Here is a 21087-nt window from a genome sequence, read left to right on the forward strand (position 1 = left end):
ATACAGCAGTGGCATCGTGGATGTAACACCTGCAGAGAAGGGTGGGAGGCTCAGATCACTCCATAAGGAGGCTGGCTAGAAGAGCAAGACCAACGTTCCTACTGTACATATGTCCAGCATCTGTCCTGTTCAACTGGAATCTTACTCTGGGATATTTATCTATATATTACCTTTATGCTCAGAATCAGCAGAGAATGCAATCACGTGTGCTATGCATGGTCTGGGTATCATCTGTCTTATTTCTGCAAATCAGGTAAGAAACAAAAGTGATATTAAATTATTATTCATTAAACTCCTGTTGCAAAGTTTTCAGGAGAATGCAAGCTAAAGAAAAATATTTAATGCTGCATGTAAGGCTTTTAACTTTAGAGCTCTAGTCACTGGAATCTTTTAGTATATAACTATTGGAATATAAACTAAGTATGCTACAATTCTATAGTAATACTATTGATGATACTGTTGATTGATAATGTTTGCACCTGGAATTTGGAAATTTTATTGTGGGATGCATTAAATATTAATTATGACAAATCTTTGACAAAAAGATGTTTAGTTACTTATTTAACTATAAAGTGCCGTTCACAACAAGTACTCTAACTATAACGATTACTATAACTACGGTATATCATTCTCCATTGTCATTGTCCATTATACAGTAGTTGTGTGTGGAGTCTGCCATAGTGCCATTCACTATAGTGCTTGTTGTGAATGACATTTAATTTTAAGACGGTAGAGCAAGACAGGGAAATGATTAAAGGAGCTATAGTCAACTTTTTCTTGAAAAACGGATGCTAAAATAAAAAATGTTTCGAAAATATTTTATAAAAAAATAAGCTTCATATGTGTTTCAATTAAATAATGACTACAAAAGTTATTTTATCATTATTTTACACTTTTTGTGGTCATTTTGGAATTGAAACTTATTTTGAAGCTTATTTTTTTATAAAATATTTTCGAAACATTATTTTTAATTTAGCATCCGTTTTTCAAGAAAAAGTTGACTATAGCTCCTTTAACTTAAGCATTGAAAGAAAACTCATTGCACCTCAAGGCTTTTAAGTGCTAGAAGACATACTAAGACACTTACTGTTAATTTTTTATCTGTATCAAGTTAGGCATTCATGACACCTTTAAACTGCACATTAGTGATGACAAGGAAACAAACTCCATTGTAATATATTGTTATAATGACAGGCGAGGGATATCTGTACCACAAGTGTCCCAGTAGTACAGTCCTACAAACAGACCTCCTGCTTGACAAGTAGCAAAGAGGACAGGACTTGTCATCCTTTTAATAAATAATATCTAGTACAATTGTGTTGTTTTAGGGTGTGACTTTGTCTTTGGGTGTGATGTTTTATGAGGAAAAACAACTCAATGCGGTCATGTTGGCTGTTACCAGGATTTCCTAACTTTTAAACTGACAGATCTACACACTGTAAAGAGATGAAATTTCCCAGTAAAGCGGCCAGGCCACCCTCTCCATCGGACTTCTTAGACAAACTAATGGGCCGGACATCTGGATATGATGCTCGCATCAGACCGAACTTCAAAGGTAAAGAGCAAGTGCAGTAAGTACAGTAGTGCAGTAGGTGCTTCTCTGTATGTGAACTGTTTCATTGTCATAACGAATGTATAGGCAGTGAACCAGCACAAACCATATACCAGATGGGTTACCACAGAGGGGAGCGCTGGGGGCTGCGATATTTCTAAACACAATTACTTCAAGTCTTTTATTGCTGTTGTTGTTAGAAATGTGTCATTACCCATGTCTGTGTATCCTTTAGGTTACCGTACATCTGTTTCCCTTTACACATAATTCTTTCAAGCCTCTGGTTTCCTTCTGTGTACCCCCTACAGCGTACAGTATGTTTATCCTTCTGTATTAACCCATAGACCTAGTTAAGTAATTTCCCTTTCTCCCTTGCCCATGAAGCCAGCTGAATCTGATTCTCTCTGACACACTTCCTCCTCATTTCTCTGGGGTCACATTTCATTTATATTTCATATTTGCTCCACATCTTTGAGATGTTCCAGTGTGTAGGCTACTGGCCAAATCCCAGCTGATTATCTATAAATACACTAATGTGACTTAACGGAGAATCAATAAATCATGACCTCATAGGAAATGACTTAACTGGACTGAAATATTTAAAGGTTCAGGTGTTGTCAGATGAACCAATGTCTGTTTCGGAGGACCCTTTTAACTGAAAACAGGATTACAAATGACCAGGAGAACAAGCAGAAGAAGCCGGCTCTCGTGAATTTTGAGTGGTTTTTAAATTGGAGAAGCACAGGCCTCGAATGGATAATTATATGTTGAAAGTTAAAATGGCTGTGAAAATGACAATGGCATAGTGACATAAGTTAAGGAACTGAGATGGGATGTTCTTCTCAGGTCCCCCTGTGAATGTCACCTGCAACATCTTCATCAACAGCTTTGGATCCATCACTGAAACAACGATGGTGAGAATTACACGTGACACAAGATTTATTGTTAATTTCGAATGAACATGATAACTCCCATCATTTTGTCGACATTCTGTTTACTGTATATATAGGTGGCTATAATAATAATACATAACAATAATTAATAAACATGCACTCAATAATTATACCAAACGAAAGTCAAGAGGTAATTCTGCATTTCAGACCAGTGTGGTTAGTTTGGCAATATGATATTGAGGTACAGTTATAACAGGCATGCTTAGAAATACTTAGAGATTCAATAGGCCTATCTTTTACTTAGTGAAATGAAAACCCATTCTTATAACCACTTGGCCCCCTCCTTTTTGAGCGGTGGTCACACCGTCTCCTATACGTGGCCGTGTGTGTGGGTATGTGTGTGTGTGTGTGCGTGTCTGTCTGTCTGTATGTAGCCTGCAAAACCTTTTCTGACCACACATGTTAAGGGAGGGGCGCTGTTGTTCAGGGCAGGGGCAGGCACACTCACACTCACATTCACACACACCCACATACACACACACGCACGCACGCACGCACACACACACACGCAGCCTCCACCGCTCAGTTCACACAAGTGTGATTTTTTTACCTCTACATCAATCTCTTCGCCTATGTTCACTGATTGTTTGCGGATTATAACATGTCCATTATAGAAATTATAGTGAATGTGGTTAACAATTGATACTTGGTTGATCGGAATCCCCCAGGGGTCTGTACTTGTCTGGCCCCCTCCTTGTTCCCTCTACACCAAATCTCTTTGCTTAAAATAGCTGATCTATAAGCTCACAACGCATCATAATAGCGTCATGTCAAGTGAGGTTGCAGATCACTATTTTCGCCAAATGTTCACGTATTATGACAGGCGCAGAATCGGGACACTTGGGTTTATGTGGTTTACAGTGACTACTTGGCTTGATGGATTCATCTTTCAATTAGCATCACTGTGATTTCATTATGCTACAGTAGCCAGCCTAAGGGAAGTAGCATTCAAGTAAATGTTTCAGATTACTTGATTAGCAGATTACATTATTTCCTTTTTTCAATGACAATTTACTCTAAAATCTAAATGACATTCTGTTCTGATTAGTAAAAAGGGCTGGATCTTCACCAAATGAATTATAATTCAATAGACTACTGTAGGACACTCAGTCAGTACCATATCCCCAGACATGGCCCCAAAACTATACAGAAATGCGGAAATGAAATATTTTGCTATTTCTGCTAGGCTGGTGTTTTCTACTGGGAGTAGAAGCCTTAAGTCAGCATTGACTGCTAGCACTTCCTTATAGGATACTGTAGCCTAATAAACTGAAGCAGTTGACTTGAGTTTGGCTACCACATTCAAATGGAGTCCACTGACCATGTTTTGGATGGACTTTTAGATGCACTTTTTACAAAAACATGTCATAATCAGATTTGGAGTAGTAGAACATTCTCAGTTATCATTGCTTGGTCTCTGAATGTAATCCGTATAGGCCTGTTATGTACTATTTCTTCAACACTATCTTCTAATATGTCACCATCATCATGGTTGCTCAGAGATTCCTGCGGCCATAGCTAAATGGTTAGAGAGCCTGAATGAGAAGCAGGAGGTCCCTGTATGTGTCAAGGTGTCCCAGAGCAAGACACTTCGTCCTTAACTGCTCCTCTGCCTGTGTTCAAATATGACCATGCATTGGGCAGCAATCAGTTGGGTGAAGCTGAAAACCCAACTCCCCACTCGCCTGCCTATTATTCCTGATATACATGTACAGTATATTTGCAAAGCTTCTACACGATCATGATGCCTGTATAGTCCTTCAAAATGTCTAAATTGCTTAGTATCCCTGAATATCTGTTAGGAAATACTGTATGATGTCAATACTCTATTCTAATTCATTACATTGTGTTCCTCACTATAGGACTACCGGCTCAATGTATTTCTGCGGCAACAATGGAATGACCCACGACTGGCATATAAGGAGTATCCCGATGATTCTTTGGACCTGGACCCGTCCATGTTGGATTCCATATGGAAGCCTGACCTGTTCTTTGCTAATGAAAAGGGGGCAAACTTTCACGAGGTCACCACAGACAACAAATTACTCCGGATATTCCAGAATGGCAATGTCCTCTACAGCATCAGGTAATCACTAAACCTGTGTGTGTGTGTGTGTGTGTGTGTGTGTGTGTGTGTGTGTGTGTGTGTGTGTGTGTGTGCGTGCATGCATGCATGTGCGTGTGTTCGACCTCAAACTTGTGTCGCAGATGACCTGGGGTTGTGCAGTGAGTGGGACTTCCGTCAGGCCACCCCGTGGGTACTCTGATAGCACAACAAGTACAACAGGAATTGCATGAACTGTTGGGGGGCATGAGGAGGCCGGTGCCGGTTTATAAATAACCCATTATTTGTCATTTATCTAATGTTATTAGTACTGTGGTAATAATGGGTATCACACTGGGTACTCTAACAACGGGTACAGCGAGTACTCTGACAACAGGTATGCAGACTGCAGGCTAGACAAGAAAAAGGATACAAATTGCAAGTGACTGCAGTTTCTTTGGGCTACAAAGTAACATTTTATGGTAAATTATGATTTACACAGAAGCTAGTGATCCTATAAGCCCTGAGCACTCTTTTTTTGTGACAAGTAGTATGAATTTGACAGGCATTACTTTAGTTTTCAACCTCTTGGCCCATCAACGAGATAAGTGCACTTGCATAACACTACAATGCATGATATAAATTTTTCATTTGAGTAAATGCTCCTGGGTGGATTGGGTGTACGACAAACCGAATAGTGGTGGAAATGAAAGAAAGTACTTCTGACATGGTCTTCAAAGTATGTGTTTACTAGAAAGCAAAGCAATATTTCAATGTCACATTTCATAAACCAATGCTACATGCTCGTCCATACAACGAGAGAGAGAACAGCACATACAGTATCAGGGATAATATTACCCCATAGCAAGCTGTTCACAGATGACAATATATGGTTAATATGATATAATGATATGTATCTTCTCCACTGAAAGCACATTTTGAATCATTTGCTTTCTGAAATATGAGATAGGCCTACTTCGGTTCCTAATGACATTCCAATATTAGTATTGAGATGCAGCACATCTGCATGGCTGGCTGGCATCTCACAATACATGTCTTGCCACCACCTCAAGCTCAACATAGACCAATAAGACTCCCTAATCGGGAGATAAGCACATACACAAACAATCGGCCTCATGGTGGTGCTAGAAGAGGGCCATGTGAGAAAGGAGGTTGTGGTTTGGCAGCCAAGGAGTGTGTGTGCAAAGTGTGGCATGGATATGGGCAACGGTGGTGGAGATATGAGTAGGGCAAAAGTGTGACAGACTGACAGACTGACTGACTGACAGCCGGTGGAGGTTTTGATAGTAACTGCGACCTAAGAATGCATGAACAGTTGGGGGGGCATGAGTAGCCCGGAGCCCGTTTATATGTTTATAGCACCAACAGGAGACCAATTTATTTTTGATATTAGCCTATTCCTTCAGATTGTATCCAAATGTCATGTAAATCGGTTACACATGTATGATCTCTATAGTCATGTGATCAAGACGGATATCTTTGCCTTTTCATATTATAACCTGATTGTCTAAGATTGACATCTAAAGTTTGCAGGAGTGGCCCGTTTGGAACAAAATGCTGCAAATTATGAACGCAGCATCTGATTGCGGTGAGATTTTGCATGCACATTCGGACTACATTGAGGAACAAATGCCACCCTTTTAAAATGTCCCTTTTTTTACTCACACTAATTTAGTCCAAACATCACGCAAATCAGTACACATTATCTCTAGTCAAGTGATCAAGACGGATCTATCTGATTTTAAGATGAATCTGTCCGATTTCTCATATTCCATCCTGATTGTTGACTTCCAAATACATTACTGGCCTACAATAACCTATACCTGACCTGGCGGCGGAGGAGACCTGTGCTCTGAAGAGCACTTTTTGTACTTGCTTAGATAGACAGACAGATGCTAGTTGTTATTCAGTTGTGTTATTGTTTCAGTTGTGTTATGAGTTTAAAGAAGGATCTCAATTTAAAGAAGCCACTGCTTTCTTGGGCGTATCCTTTTAGTTGACCTTGTACCAGTGAACTGTACTGTCATGAAACTGTACCTTTTCCTATGCAAACTTCTAATACATTCTTCAATAGATCAACAGTTTCTTCCCACATGCTATCACACACTTACGAGATGTTAACTCTGCACACGCCATAGCAGTGTCCCTGACACCAATGTGATTACTGTGAAATAGTTATATGTACATATTGCACTTATTGTGCAATAGCTGTGCATTCACGCACTTGTGCATATATTCATTTTAACCTTTCTCACAATCATATTCATAATATTCAACCTCATTTTGAAATGCTGCATGGATGTTGCACTCTTTGTACAGTGCAACGAGCTTCTGTATTAGTTTTTAACTTGTTTCTAAAGCTCTAAGTGCATATGAAATTCAGTCACTGACCAGAGTCAAATAACTTGTATGTGTGAAAGTATATTTGGCCAGAGCATGATTTGTGGCAAAAACTAGATAATATTGGAATTTAATACCTGAGTTTCAGCAGAATGTGAGTGATTTCAATGTACTGTAGCAGATCAAATGCACTCAACAAATACAATGGGACTTTAAAGACCTGTCTCACCAGTCTCACCGATTGAACTTCATATTGCACTTTTCTGTCAATAGGAGATCATATAGTAGAAGGAACATGGATCAAGATTTCATGTAGTTAAACCCACTTAAAGGAGTAGTTCACCCCCAAAATGACTTTTTTTCTATTGATTACTCACGCCATGGAGAGTAGAGTTCAATAATATTTTTTGGTTTTTGACACATTCCTAAGACAAAAATGTGATAACAATAAATTTACCCCCATTCATTCCGGATGGTGACCCGTTTCGAGACGGGTCACCATCCAGAATCAATGAGGGTAAATTTACTCAAATCAAATTTTTGTCTTAGGAATGTGTCAAAAACCAAAAAATATTATTGAACTCTACTCTCCATGGCGTGAGTAATCAATAGAAAAAAAGTCATTTTGGGGGTGAACTACTCCTTTAATGAGCACTCAAATGAGAAGTTCTCAGATGAAGAAGATAAAGAAAATTAACAGGTGTACGCTAGAATTATTCATCAAAGCTTTTTGATTTAGCCAACAGTATTTGAGAAAAATAGCACAAGGGGATGCGTGTTCCACTGACTTCAAACGATTTCCTCACAAATAGATGTTTTCCTTGTTTTGACTACATCAAAAGTAATCACCTTTTTAACTATTAATGGTTTCAGCCACACAAATAAAATAATAAATCAAAGAGGAATCCAGGCCGTCACTCTTTTCCAGGAAAGGTCATGCATTCACAGAAATTAGTATATGGATTGGTTAATTGTCTAGAGATCATGAACGCTCTCTTCAAGTTTTATATACATTTTGATGTAGCCTATCTTGTGCAAGTGAAAGTTTTGACCTAAGCATGGTGCTAGCGGAAAGTGGTCATGAGGGTCACCAATATCAGTAGTTACTCCTCCAAGATGGTGCACTGCACATCCATGGCAAACCAGCCAGTGGTTTTTGAGATCTTGTTTGGGACCACAGTGATGGACAGGCTGGATGGACAGACAGACAGACGGCGGGACGAATGGACTGATGCAGTGACTGACCGAATGTCATTGTCATCCTAAGAGTCCCGTCGCGAACTTGCAATTTAATACAACATCATCATCACCATTTCACTTAGCTTAGGTTTACTTGAACACAAAACACATGACACTGTTGGCCCTGACTGTGTATTCAAGGATAACTAGAATTGACTGGTGAGAAACCAATGAGGTACAGGTGTAGTTGATTACTGAGATCCAGGAACCCAAACAACAGTTGTTTTTAGAAAGCATAGAATCTTATCTTTTGGGAAATGATATAGCATAGTTTTTTGCGACCGTCAGGGAGCAGTTTACTATGAAAACCTCCACCGGCCGTCCGTCCGTCCGTCCGTCACACGTCACACGTCACACCTTTGCCCTGCTCATATCTCCGCATCAGTATGACATCACACCACATGTGTACACAAACCTTTGTGTACGTTGCTGTGGCAACTGTCTGTTGTTGCTGGTTTGTTAGTGTACGTTAGCAACCACCTTAGCAACCATGGTTTTACCCTAGCAACCAACTGTTTACCCTAGCAACCAACTGTTTACCATAGCAACCATGTTTTTTTACCCTAGCAACCAACTGTTTACCATAGCAACCAGATACGCAGAGCAGGGATCTCCATATATGGGCATAAACAGGTGACATCACACTGATGTCAGATACTCAGAGCAGGGATTTCTCCATAATATATGGGCATAAAAGGGATTCTGTTAGGGATCTCCATATATGGGCATAAAAGGGATTCTGTTAGGGATCTCCATATATGGGCATACAAGGGATTCTGTTAGGGATCTCCATATATGGGCATAAAAGGGATTCTGTTAGGGATCTCCATATATGGGCATAAAAGGGATTCTGTTAGGGATCTCCATATATGGGCATAAAAGGGATTCTGTTAGGGATCTCCATATATGGGCATAAAAGGGATTCTGTTAGGGATCTCCATATATGGGCATAAAAGGGATTCTGTTAGGGATCTCCATATATGGGCATAAAAGGGATTCTGTTAGCTGTTAGTGATCTCCATATATGGGCATAAAAGGGATGCTGTTAGGGATCTCCATATATGGGCATAAAAGGGATTCTGTTAGGGATCTCCATATATGGGCATGAAAGGGATTATGTTAGGGATCTCCATATATGGGCATAAAAGGGATTGTATCCCAGATGATGCCCTGTTAGGAGATCCACACTAACAGAATCCATATATGGTCCTACCGACAGCTGCTATAAGCCAACCCTGGCGATCAGTGTTGTACCCGAACGCGTTCAAAGAACGATCGTTCATGAACACGTTCATATTTTGGGCGAACGTGAACTGAACGTAATTGTTTTCGCTTGATGAACGATATTGTCGAACGCGGTCATTCTGACGCCCGTGAACGACGTTCGTCGGCGTTCGTCGGCCGTTCATGCGGCGGTCCGCGCCTCCGCGGTCATCTGTCCTCTGCTCCTCTCGTCTCTCTTTTCATTCACATGCTCCAATAGTAGGCACTGCACGCAGCAGCACGCAGCAGTGCCTACTGCATCTCGTGAACGTTCCGATATGCGGTGCTGTCTGCACTCTGCTGCTGCACTGTGAATCTCCTCCTCGTCTCGCAAGCCTGACTGACTATACTTTGTCCTATGTGTGTTGCACGGCGAAAATAGCTGATCTGCAAGCTCACAACGCGTCGCATCCACGAGACAACGTGAGCTTGTAGATCAGCTATTTTAACCAACGCGGAAACATGCTGTGCACGGTTTAGAAACGTCTGCCTTCTAGTGGGGTTCCTTGTACATGTAATTTTTTGGTTTTTTTCTAGTGGGGTTCCTTGTACATGTAATTTTTTGTTTTCATTTCAAATGTGTGTTAAAGTTTCTTTCACTTCCAATTTGTAGATTATGGTTTATAGAACAATTTTGGTTAGAGTGTCAAGACAGTAGATTGAAGAAAAATATATGTTTTGCCCTATTTCCAAAATGACCAAAATCGGAATTGTGTTTTTTGAACAATGTCTTAGTTTTCCCACAACTGCTGTGTAATATATATTTTTTTTTATTGCTATATCAAGTCAATACTGTGTGGGGAATCAATTGGAGTCAAATATTAGTTTTGAATATTATGATATTTCACACAATGAGACAATAACATGGTTATTACATTCAGCCCTTCACAATAAGGGTGCAGGAAGACTGGGAACTAGGCAGTGGGCACATACATATTGTGGGCACCTCAATGTTAAGTTGGATGAAATTATTGCTGTGTGTGGTTCTATATGGGCTGAGTCAATAATTTTGACAAATAATAGCATGCAGCAACGTCTAAACATTTTTATATATATAGACCTTTGTATATCCTTTTTTCCTTTTTTTTTTTTTTTTTTGAATAGCCAAAAGTATAAAAAAAATATGGTTAAAAAAAGAACTAAAAAAGAACTATGTAGTTCATTTTGGGGAACCATGAACTTTAGTTCATAATGGGGAATTATGAACTAAAAATGAACTAGTTCATTTTTGAAGTTCTGAACTTGAACTTGAACTAGTTCGTTTTTAAAGTGAACTTTCCCAACACTGCTGGCGATAAGGTCTGAGTCGAAGAAATGCTTCTTTCCTGGCAAGAATTGCCCCTTTATACTGTAGGGCTCGTTTGTGTATTGTATGACATCACGCCACATCATCGGCTGAGGACTGTGTGATGTCATCATATCTCCATATATGGAGACATAAGTTGCTCATGCCCAAATATGGGCTGGTGAGGTCAGACTTAGTGTGATGCGTAGGTTATCTCCATATATGGAGATTCAACTTCAATGAGTAACCATGGCAAACTGTCAACTGCCCGTATGTCTTGATAATTGGTAAAACAAACTTTTGGCCTATTTGTGGAGATAAGCGACCAACGGTCGCTTATCTCCCGATTAGGGAGTCTTACTGGTGTTAAGTTGCTCATTGTTATTATGTCTGTCCCTCTACAATGTTATTCTTTCCCTATTCTTTTCCCAAATCCACAACTTTCTCTTATGAAAACCAGATGTATAGCCTACTGTATCTCATCTCAACCCCGTTTTCTCAATGTCTTTTACTATTTGTTTCAGAGAAACATATTTAGTAATGGCAGGAAATTGATATTTTGACATGAATGTTAGCTTACTTGTGGTTGTGTAACAGAAATAACATCTCATGATGCTGCAAATAGGCCAGGTAGATTAATTTCACTACTTTATGTCATCTCATGACACTGACTGTTATAGATTCAAGAGCACATGCTTTATTGCAGAGTGAACTATAACTTTCCTTTGACGAAATTGAGAAGATTGAGTGCATGCAGTTGTACGTCAGTGATGGTCATTTACATAATGGTCTTTGATAAATTCAGTGAATATGTGTGCCAGTGGGTCAGAGTGTGGTCCAGTGGGTCCCGAGCGTGGGCTGTGTCATTTCTATATGCATATTAATCGGGGAATAAACAAGCACAATTTTTCACAGTGGATGCTTTTGGTGTGGAGGAGGCATGTCATCCTGATACAAGTCTGACTGTGATCTTTGTATCATGTGTGCCAACCTTCTCTTCGTATGTTAAAGTAACATTTGCTCATTTTGCAATAATAATAAATACAAATATAATATCTCTCTCTCTCTCTCTCTCTCTCTCTCTCTCTCTCTATATATATATATATATATATATATATATATATATATATATATATATATATATATATATACTAGGTCCTTACCCGTCCTCCTTACCCGTTACCCTTTGAAATAGTTAATATAAAAATAAAAATAAAAATAGGTAGGCTAAAATATCATGCATTGTTTCACCAGTCAAGAGTTCAATCAAGGGTTAGGGTTAATCAATTATCTGCTCTTCCCCTTCTTCTTTTCAACCTCCCTCTTATTGTCTCCACCAGCCGAAGGCTGAGGGAGAGTATGTTTTCCCCTCCGTCCGTCCGTCCGTCCGTGCGTGCGTCCGTGCGTGCGTCCGTGCGTCCTCGCAGTTTGTGAGCAGCTAATCTCAGTCACCGTTGGCCCGATCGCTGCCAAACTGAGCACACACACTCCCTGGATGCCAATCTAGAACCTCTGCCCCACATTTTTCAAATCAGCCTCATGGTGGCGCTATAACAGGCCGATTTGTGTGGCCTGGTTGTTACCAGCTAATCTCCGGCGCCGTTGGCCCGATCGCTGCCAAACTGAGCACACACACTCCCTGGATGCTAATTCAGAACCTCTGCCCCACATTTTTTAAATCAGCCTCATGGTGGCGCTATAACAGGCCGATTTGTGTGGCCTGGTGGAGACCTGTGCTCGGAAGAGCACTGCTTCTAGTTCCCCATCTCTTCCTTGGTGTGCCCCTTCTTGGGAGGAGGATATGCTCCTGAAGTTTAATATTTTTCCATCACCGGATACATCATCATCTCCCCTTTCTTGGAAGCAGGAGATGCTCCTGGACTTTAGTTTTTCACCATCTTTATAGTTTGCTTAGAGCCATGTGTGTTTGCATAACCTCCAGTATTTGTGAGGTGATTTCATTCAGTGGACTAATGTGATTTCCTCCAGTGGACTAATGCTGAACACCACCACAAACCGGATGTCCTGGGGGTCCCCTCCTCTACTTCTTCCTTTCCTCCTCCTCCTCTTCTCTTCCCTCCTCTCTTCCCTCCTCTGACATCACTAATGACATCACTGATGAAATCACTGGTTTTCTAACTATTATATGACATCACTGATGACATCATCGATGACATCACTGATGACATCATCAATGACATCACTGGATGACATTTCTTTGTGGGGATTGCCCCATAGGTCGAACTCCCGTTGGGTTGAACAGCGTCGGCAGGTTAGATAATCACCCGCGTCACGGTTACTGAGGTCAGGTTTAGGGTTAGGGTTAGAGTTAGGCATAGTTTTACCTAGGTTAGGATTAGGGTTTAGGTTAGTTTGGTGGTTGATCCAAAGGGTGTTCAACCTAATGACATGTTACCTTCCTCGTTTATAGTATGACATCACTAATGACATCACTGGGTTTCTAACTAATATATGACATCATTGATGACATCTTATATTATATGATATCACTATCATCGATGACATCACTGATGACATCATTGATCACATCACTGACTGTAAACTATTTCTGTCATTATATGACATTACTGATGACATCACTGGGTTTCTAACTATTATACCAGTAAGACTCCCTAATCGGGAGATAAGCGACCGTTGGTCGCTTATCTCCACAAATATCACAACCTCCACCTCTCACGTCATACGGGTAGCCATAGTTACACCTGGAATGTTGAATCTCCATATATGGAGATAACCTACGCATCACACAAAGTCTGACCTCACCAGCCCATACTTGGGCATGGACGACTTATATCTCCATATACGGAGATGGCCATATATGGAGATACGATGACATCACAGAGTCCACAGCTGATGATGTGGCATGATGTCATACAATACACAAACAAGCCCTATATAAAGGGGAAATTCTCACCAGGGAAGAGAGCATTGCCTGGAATGTTGAATCTCCATATATGGAGATAACCTACGCATCACACAAAGTCTGACCTCACCAGCCCATACTTGGGCATGGACGACTTATATCTCCATATACGGAGATGGCCATATATGGAGATACGATGACATCGCAGAGTCCTCAGCTGATGATGTGGCGTGATGTCATACAATAAACAAACAAGCCCTATATACTGATGCGATACGATGACATCACAGAGTCCACAGCTGATGATGTGGCGTGATGTCATACAATAAACAAACAAGCCCTATATACTGATGCGGAGATATGAGCAGGGCAAAGGTGTGACGTGTGACGTGTGACCGACCGACCGACCGACGGACGGACGGACGGCCGGTGGAGGTTTTCATAGTAAACTGCTCCCTGACGGTCGCAATGACATCATTGATGACAACACTGATGACATCATTGGGTTATAACCACCAGTAAGACTCCCTAATCGGGAGATAAGCGACCGTTGGTCGCTTATCTCCACAAATATCACAACCTCCACCTCTCACGTCATACGGGTAGCCATAGTTACACCTGGAATGTTGAATCTCCATATATGGAGATAACCTACGCATCACACAAAGTCTGACCTCACCAGCCCATACTTGGGCATGGACGACTTATATCTCCATATACGGAGATGGCCATATATGGAGATACGATGACATCACAGAGTCCACAGCTGATGATGTGGCGTGATGTCATACAATACACAAACAAGCCCTATATAAAGGGGCAATTCTCACCAGGGAAGAGAGCATTGCCTGGAATGTTGAATCTCCATATATGGAGATAACCTACGCATCACACAAAGTCTGACCTCACCAGCCCATACTTGGGCATGGACGACTTATATCTCCATATACGGAGATGGCCATATATGGAGATACGATGACATCACAGAGTCCACAGCTGATGATGTGGCGTGATGTCATACAATAAACAAACAAGCCCTATATACTGATGCGATACGATGACATCACAGAGTCCACAGCTGATGATGTGGCGTGATGTCATACAATAAACAAACAAGCCCTATATACTGATGCGGAGATATGAGCAGGGCAAAGGTGTGACGTGTGACCGACCGACCGACCGACCGACCGACCGACGGACGGCCGGTGGAGGTTTTCATAGTAAACTGCTCCCTGACGGTCGCAATTAGTGACATCATCGATGACATCACTGATGGCATCGCTGGTTTTCCATCTATTATATGACATCACTGTTGACATCACTGATGACATCACTGATGACATCCCTGGATTTCTAACTATTATATGACATCACTGATGACATCATCAATGACATCACTGATGACATCATCAATGACATCACTGGATGGGACGGACGGAAAGACATTTCCTTGTGGGGACTTCCCCATAGGTCGAACTCCCGTTGGGTCAAACAGTGTCGGCAGGTTAGATTAAACACCCGCGAGCGTCGGCAGGTTAGATAATCACCCGTGCCACGGTTACTGAGGTCAGGTTTAGGGTTAGGCATAGTTTTACTGAGGTTAGGATTAGGGTTTGGGTTAGAGTTTGGTGGTCGATTCAAAGGGTGTTCATCACTAATGACATCACTGGGTTTCTAACTATTATATGACATCATTGATGACATCACTGATGACATCACTGGATATTATGATATCAATATCTTCGATGACATCACTGATGACATCATTGAGCACATCAATGACTGTAAACTATTTCTAACTATTATATGACATTACTGATGACATCACTGGGTTTCTAACTAATATATGACATCATTGATGACAACACTGATGACATCATTGGGTTATAACCATTAGTGATCACTGATGACATCACTGATTTTCTAACTATTATATGACATCACTGATGACATCACTGATGACATCACTGGGTTTCCAACTATTATATGACATCATTAATGACATCACTGATGACATCATTGGGTTTATAACCATTATATGACATCATCGATGACATCACTGCCCCATAGGTCGAACTCCCGTTGGGTCGAACAGCGTCGGCAGGTTAGATAAACACCCGCGTCATGGTTACTGAGGTCAGGTTTAGGGTTAGAGTTAGGCATAGTTTTACTGAGGTTAGGATTAGGGTTTGGGTTAGAGTTTGGTGGTCGATCCAAAGGGTGTTCGACCTAATGACATGTTACCTTCCTCGTTTATAGTATGACATCACTAATGATATCACTGGGTTTCTAACTATTATATGACATCATTGATGACATCACTGATGACATCACTGGATATTATATGACATCACTATCATCAATGACATCACTGATGACATCACTGGTTTTCTAACTATTATATGACATCACTGATGACATCACTGGGTTTCTAACTATTATATGACATCATTGATGACATCACTGAGGACATCATTGGGTTTATAACCATTATATGACATCATCCATGACATCACTGATGGCATCACTGGTTTTCCATCTATTATATGACATCACTGATGACATCACTGTTGACGTCACTGATGACATCACTGGGTTTCTAACTTATAAGACATCACTGATGACATCCTCGATGACATCACTGATGACGTCATCACTGATGACGTCATCGATGACATCACTGGATGGGACGGACGGACGGACGGACGGACGTACAGACGGACATTTGCTCGTTTATAGTATGATATATATATATATATATATATATATATATATATGGGTCCCTTCATTTTCAGATAGGCCTGAGATGTATGAGTTCAAAAAATATCAACCAAAAACTAAAAATCTATGTTGAATGGCCTAGTAGATATTCAGCTTTAAATGTATATATTTTCACGATATATTCCTGTCTGTTTTCAAGGCTCACTCTTATTCTGTCCTGTCCAATGGACCTGAAGAATTTCCCCATGGATGGTCAGACATGTACAATGCAGCTTGAAAGCTGTGAGTAAAAAACTTCCTCTATTTCTGGAGCTAGACACAACAGACATGATGATACATTATATACGGTATGTAAAGGTTGCCATGATTAACATGACCCATATCACCTCACCCTCCCCATCATCTCTCCTCCAGTCGGTTACACCATGAATGACCTTATTTTTGAATGGCTGGATGTGGGTCCCGTGCAGGTGGCCGACGATTTGCAGCTCCCTCAGTTTGTGCTGAAAGAAGAGAAAGGTCTTGGCTACTGCACTAAGCACTACAACACAGGTACACTCTCCATCCTGGCCAGCCCCCTCTGTTAGGATACGGGAGAGTGTTTTTTGCAGGTCTTTCAGTCCGAGTTTATCAAAAAAGCAACTGAGTTAAGGCAGCGGAAGCTTGTGATTGGCTGCGAGGAGGTCGGGGGGACGGAGATACACCTAAACCTAACCTTAACCCTAACCTCGGTCAAACTAACGCTGGTGAAGGCTAACCTGGTGAAATGCTAACCTGGTGAAATGCTAACCTGCCAACGCTGGTGCATGCTAACCTGGTGAAATGCTAACCTGCCAACGCTGGTGAATACTAACCTGGTGAATGTTAAACTGGTCGGACCAACGGTGCTTAACCCAGTTACTTTTTTGATACACTCGGACTGAAAGACCTGCAAAAAACACTCTCCCGTTAGGATACGCTAACTACAGTTTGCCCACTGTCTGTATATTCTTGTCAAACATTTCTCCTGTGCATAGGTAAATTCACCTGTATAGAGGTAAAGTTCTATTTGGAGCGTCAGATGGGCTACTACTTAATCCAGATGTACATACCCAGTCTGCTCACAGTCATTCTGTCCTGGGTCTCCTTCTGGATCAACATGGATGCTGCGCCTGCCAGGGTGGGCCTAGGAATCACTACAGTGCTCACCATGACAACCCAAAGCTCTGGTTCCAGGGCTTCCCTACCAAAGGTTGGACAGGAAAAATAACACCTTACAGTATATTGTCCTGGGAATGTACTCATCAATTTTTACATGCCGTTGGGCTACATACAGTATGGCCTCTATATTGTTTTCACTGTTTAGAAATTATTTTGTCCAATTGTCTTTATTTATTTTTTTACAAAATGAACACCAATTTGTTGATCTTCTAAGCTGGTTGCCAAATGCCTGCCTCCACATTGTGTGCAATAGGCACCATGTTCTAGTAAAGGTAAAAGGAGTAGAAAGAGTAGGGGGAAAAAAAGAAAGAGCTACTTTAAATGCTTACTTGAATTCCCAGAGGGGAACCATTGCCTACAAGATTGTAGTTTTTAAAATATCAATATGGTCAAATGTCTTTATTTCTTTTATCAAAATATAGAAAAAATGAACACTGTTGCTACAATACTACAGTATATGAATTATTCTAACTTGTGTTCATATTTATGGTTGTATTATAGGTGTCTTATGTAAAAGCCATAGACATCTGGATGGCTGTGTGTCTCCTGTTCGTGTTTGCTGCACTTCTGGAGTATGCAGCCGTTAATTTTGTTTCCCGGCAGCACAAAGAGTTCTTCAGACTGCGAAAGAGGCTCAAAGAACAGCGACAGAGAAACGTGAGTGCAACCCACCCACTCACCCCCTTAGGCAACTGTCACCTACTATTCTCTATGCCTAGCTACGCAGGGGCTGCACAATTCATCTGCATGTCACAATCCATGCTTGAGAATTCAGAGAGCATTGACCTGTGCTTAATTAATGCCTTCACCTCAGTGACTCCACTAGTGGCTACATTTACTAAACATCTTGCTGCACCTCAGATATAGGCCAAAACATCTTTACACATAAAAGATTTAAATATGTAATGTAGCATTTGAAATAGCACAAATACCACATTGAAGTTTTAACACTTAAAAGTATTGTATTGTCTCTTTTGTATTAACTTTGTATTAACATATTCATGTCTCGTGCAGTAGCACTGATTTATTATTGTTTAACATTGAAATCTATATATTTTACTCATTAAATCAGGGGTCTTCAACAGGGGGTCCGGGACCCCTAGGGGGTCCTCAGAGTTAGGGGGGCCACCAAATCCTTGTGTGATAGGATAATTATTTTCAATTAAAAACTTGAACCCTCGCATCCCTAATCTGAGAACTTAAGCCAAAAATAGCAGATCTACAAGCTCTCAACGAGGCGTTGAGAGCTTGTAGATCGGCTGTTTTCAGCAAATAGGTTTGGTGTAGAGGTAAAAGAGGCAGACCAAGTACAGAGTGAAAGGTGAAGTTAACTAATTATCGACGATTTATGTGGCTAAATGTCTGAAACACAAATCCAACATAGACTGATGACAGCTGTCAAACAAGTCGATATGAGAATTTGCATAAAACATTTATGCAATATATAGTTGGAGTCCCTGCTTCATCTCTCTCTCAGCTAAGGGGTCCTTGGCCTGAAAACGTTGAAGACCCCTGCATTAAATGACTCAAATGTTGGTAAAGGCCGTTCCATACTTTGACCGAAACCGCCGGTCGTTCAAAAGGTCCTTTTCTACCATAACATTATATCCCTCGGGACTTCTGAAAAGCATTGGACCGAACGAGAGTTCGGAAATTTGCACGTCGGAAAACACAACTCACCGAACATTTCGGTCGAAGTATGGAGAGGCCTTAAGAATTGGAGGCAGGTTTCTTTTCTTTTTTTAATGAAAAATAAACAACAGTATCTCTTCATTGCAGTTTTAGGCTGTGGGATCACATGTTTACTAGCTAAACGTGTGTGCTGTTTTCTTTTGTTGTTTTTTTTTGTTTTTTTTACCCATCAGCTGGCAAGTGGTGAGACTAAAGGGAAGGGAACCAACATGCCAGGCAACAACGCTCCGCATGGGTCCATATCCCAGCAATGCAGTGTTTGTGCCAGGGTATACCTTAATCTAGCTTCATTGAAAACCTATTAATAAACATTTTAGAGGAATACATATTATTACTCATTCATCTTTCTTGTCTTTGGTTTTGATCTTTAGGAAGAAGAGCTGGCACAGCAATTCTACCAGAGTATTGGACTTGCTCTTTCAACAGAGGCTGGACCAGAGATGGATGCAACTCCAGTCTTTGCTGATTTGCCTCCTGGGTTAGGGTTCTATGACATCCGCAGGCGCTTTGTGGATAGAGCAAAACGGATTGATACTATATCCAGAGCTTTATTCCCACTCAGTTTCCTCGTGTTTAACGTCCTCTATTGGCTGACCTTTAAAGTTCTACGACATGAGGATGTCCAAGCCACACTGTGATTTTACAACCACTGAGAACTACTTTAAAGCAGTACTATGTAACTTTCGTTTATTGAATAAAATGTAATTATGTCCAATCTGTATGGTAGAGTATGTTAATACAATATAGCTTATACAGTTGGGGTTGGTTGTATTTTGTCTCCCTGCTCTTCTCTTGAGACATTTAGATTGTGTCAAAGGTCATGTCTCACCTATAGACACAGGATCTGACATGAATTTTTACCTCATGGTCAAGATTCGGTTTATCCCCTGAGCAAGCAGACAGGCTCTATTAGCTCAATGGTAAACATTTCAGCACTTGCACGGGAGGAAACCGGGTTAGAAGAGGAAAATTACATAGTGCAGCTTTAATTAACACGGATACCTTTAATTCTGTTTTATTTTCTAATTTAACTAATTTTAAGTGTACAAATATGTAACCTAGATTTGAACACTCTCTGGGTTACAAATGGACAGTACGCTGAAGATTTTACTATGCATCGTTTGAATGCACAATTTGTTTAATTTTTATCCCTCACCACAGTCGAAGCGAGGGATTATGTTTTCACTCCCCGGACTCCCATGAGTCTTTCCGTCTCTCTCTGTTCATCTGTGAGCAGCTATAATCTCGGGCACCGCTGGACCGGTCGACAGGAAACTTTGCATGCACACTAACACTAACTCTGCCTCAAATGTTTCAAATCTGCCTAAAAAAATCCTTGGATAAAGATGCAACTCCCCATATAGCCCCCGCCCATTTTCCTCCATATTGTGCTTTCTTCAAAAAACACTTTTTGCTACTTCTACAAATTTTGTCCAAGACTCAAACAAATCAAAATGTTCTCTGTAGTCATTTATCTGTCAGATTTGTCAAATTTCACATTCAAATTGGTTAATATTGGCTTACAAAATTTGCGTGAGGGGGCCCATTTGCAAAAGCCACAAATCAATCACTTCAAGTCACAAACGCAAACACTTGCGCGGTCTGTCATACAGACTCTATTCGTCCCGCAGCTTCCTAAAGTCCTGGCAGATGCCCCACTACTGACACAGCCCTGGGTAGGCAACCTGGCCTGGCGGGGATCTGTGCTCAGAGCGGCACACTTCCATGGTTTTATATTATATATATATATATATATATATATATATCACACACACACACACACACACACACACACACACACAAGGCAGAGACTTGAGTAGGTTTTTGTCTAGCTACTAACTATACACAGAACATAGGTTATGCCATGTGTATGTATGTTTTTAATCAATACAC

The 21087-nt window shown here is 40.8% G+C and overlaps 1 protein-coding gene across 1 annotated transcript; it reads left to right on the plus strand.

Annotated features, from left to right (window-relative positions):
- Positions 1–1187: 1187 nt before the first annotated feature.
- Positions 1188–19832, plus strand: LOC308304775 (glycine receptor subunit alpha-4-like; the record flags this gene model as incomplete). The annotated part of the gene is made up of 10 exons (XM_080749405.1): positions 1188–1261; positions 1428–1555; positions 2399–2466; positions 4368–4591; positions 16502–16584; positions 16717–16854; positions 17319–17533; positions 18004–18159; positions 19368–19463; positions 19566–19832. 10 exons carry the CDS (start codon positions 1188–1190, stop codon positions 19830–19832), a joined length of 1449 nt encoding a protein of 482 aa, XP_080605531.1.
- Between the last annotated feature and the right edge of the window lie 1255 nt (positions 19833–21087).

Source organism: Nannobrachium achirus, assembly GCF_963921795.1.
Source record: "Nannobrachium achirus genome assembly, chromosome: 19".
Classification (NCBI taxonomy): domain Eukaryota; kingdom Metazoa; phylum Chordata; class Actinopteri; order Myctophiformes; family Myctophidae; genus Nannobrachium; species Nannobrachium achirus.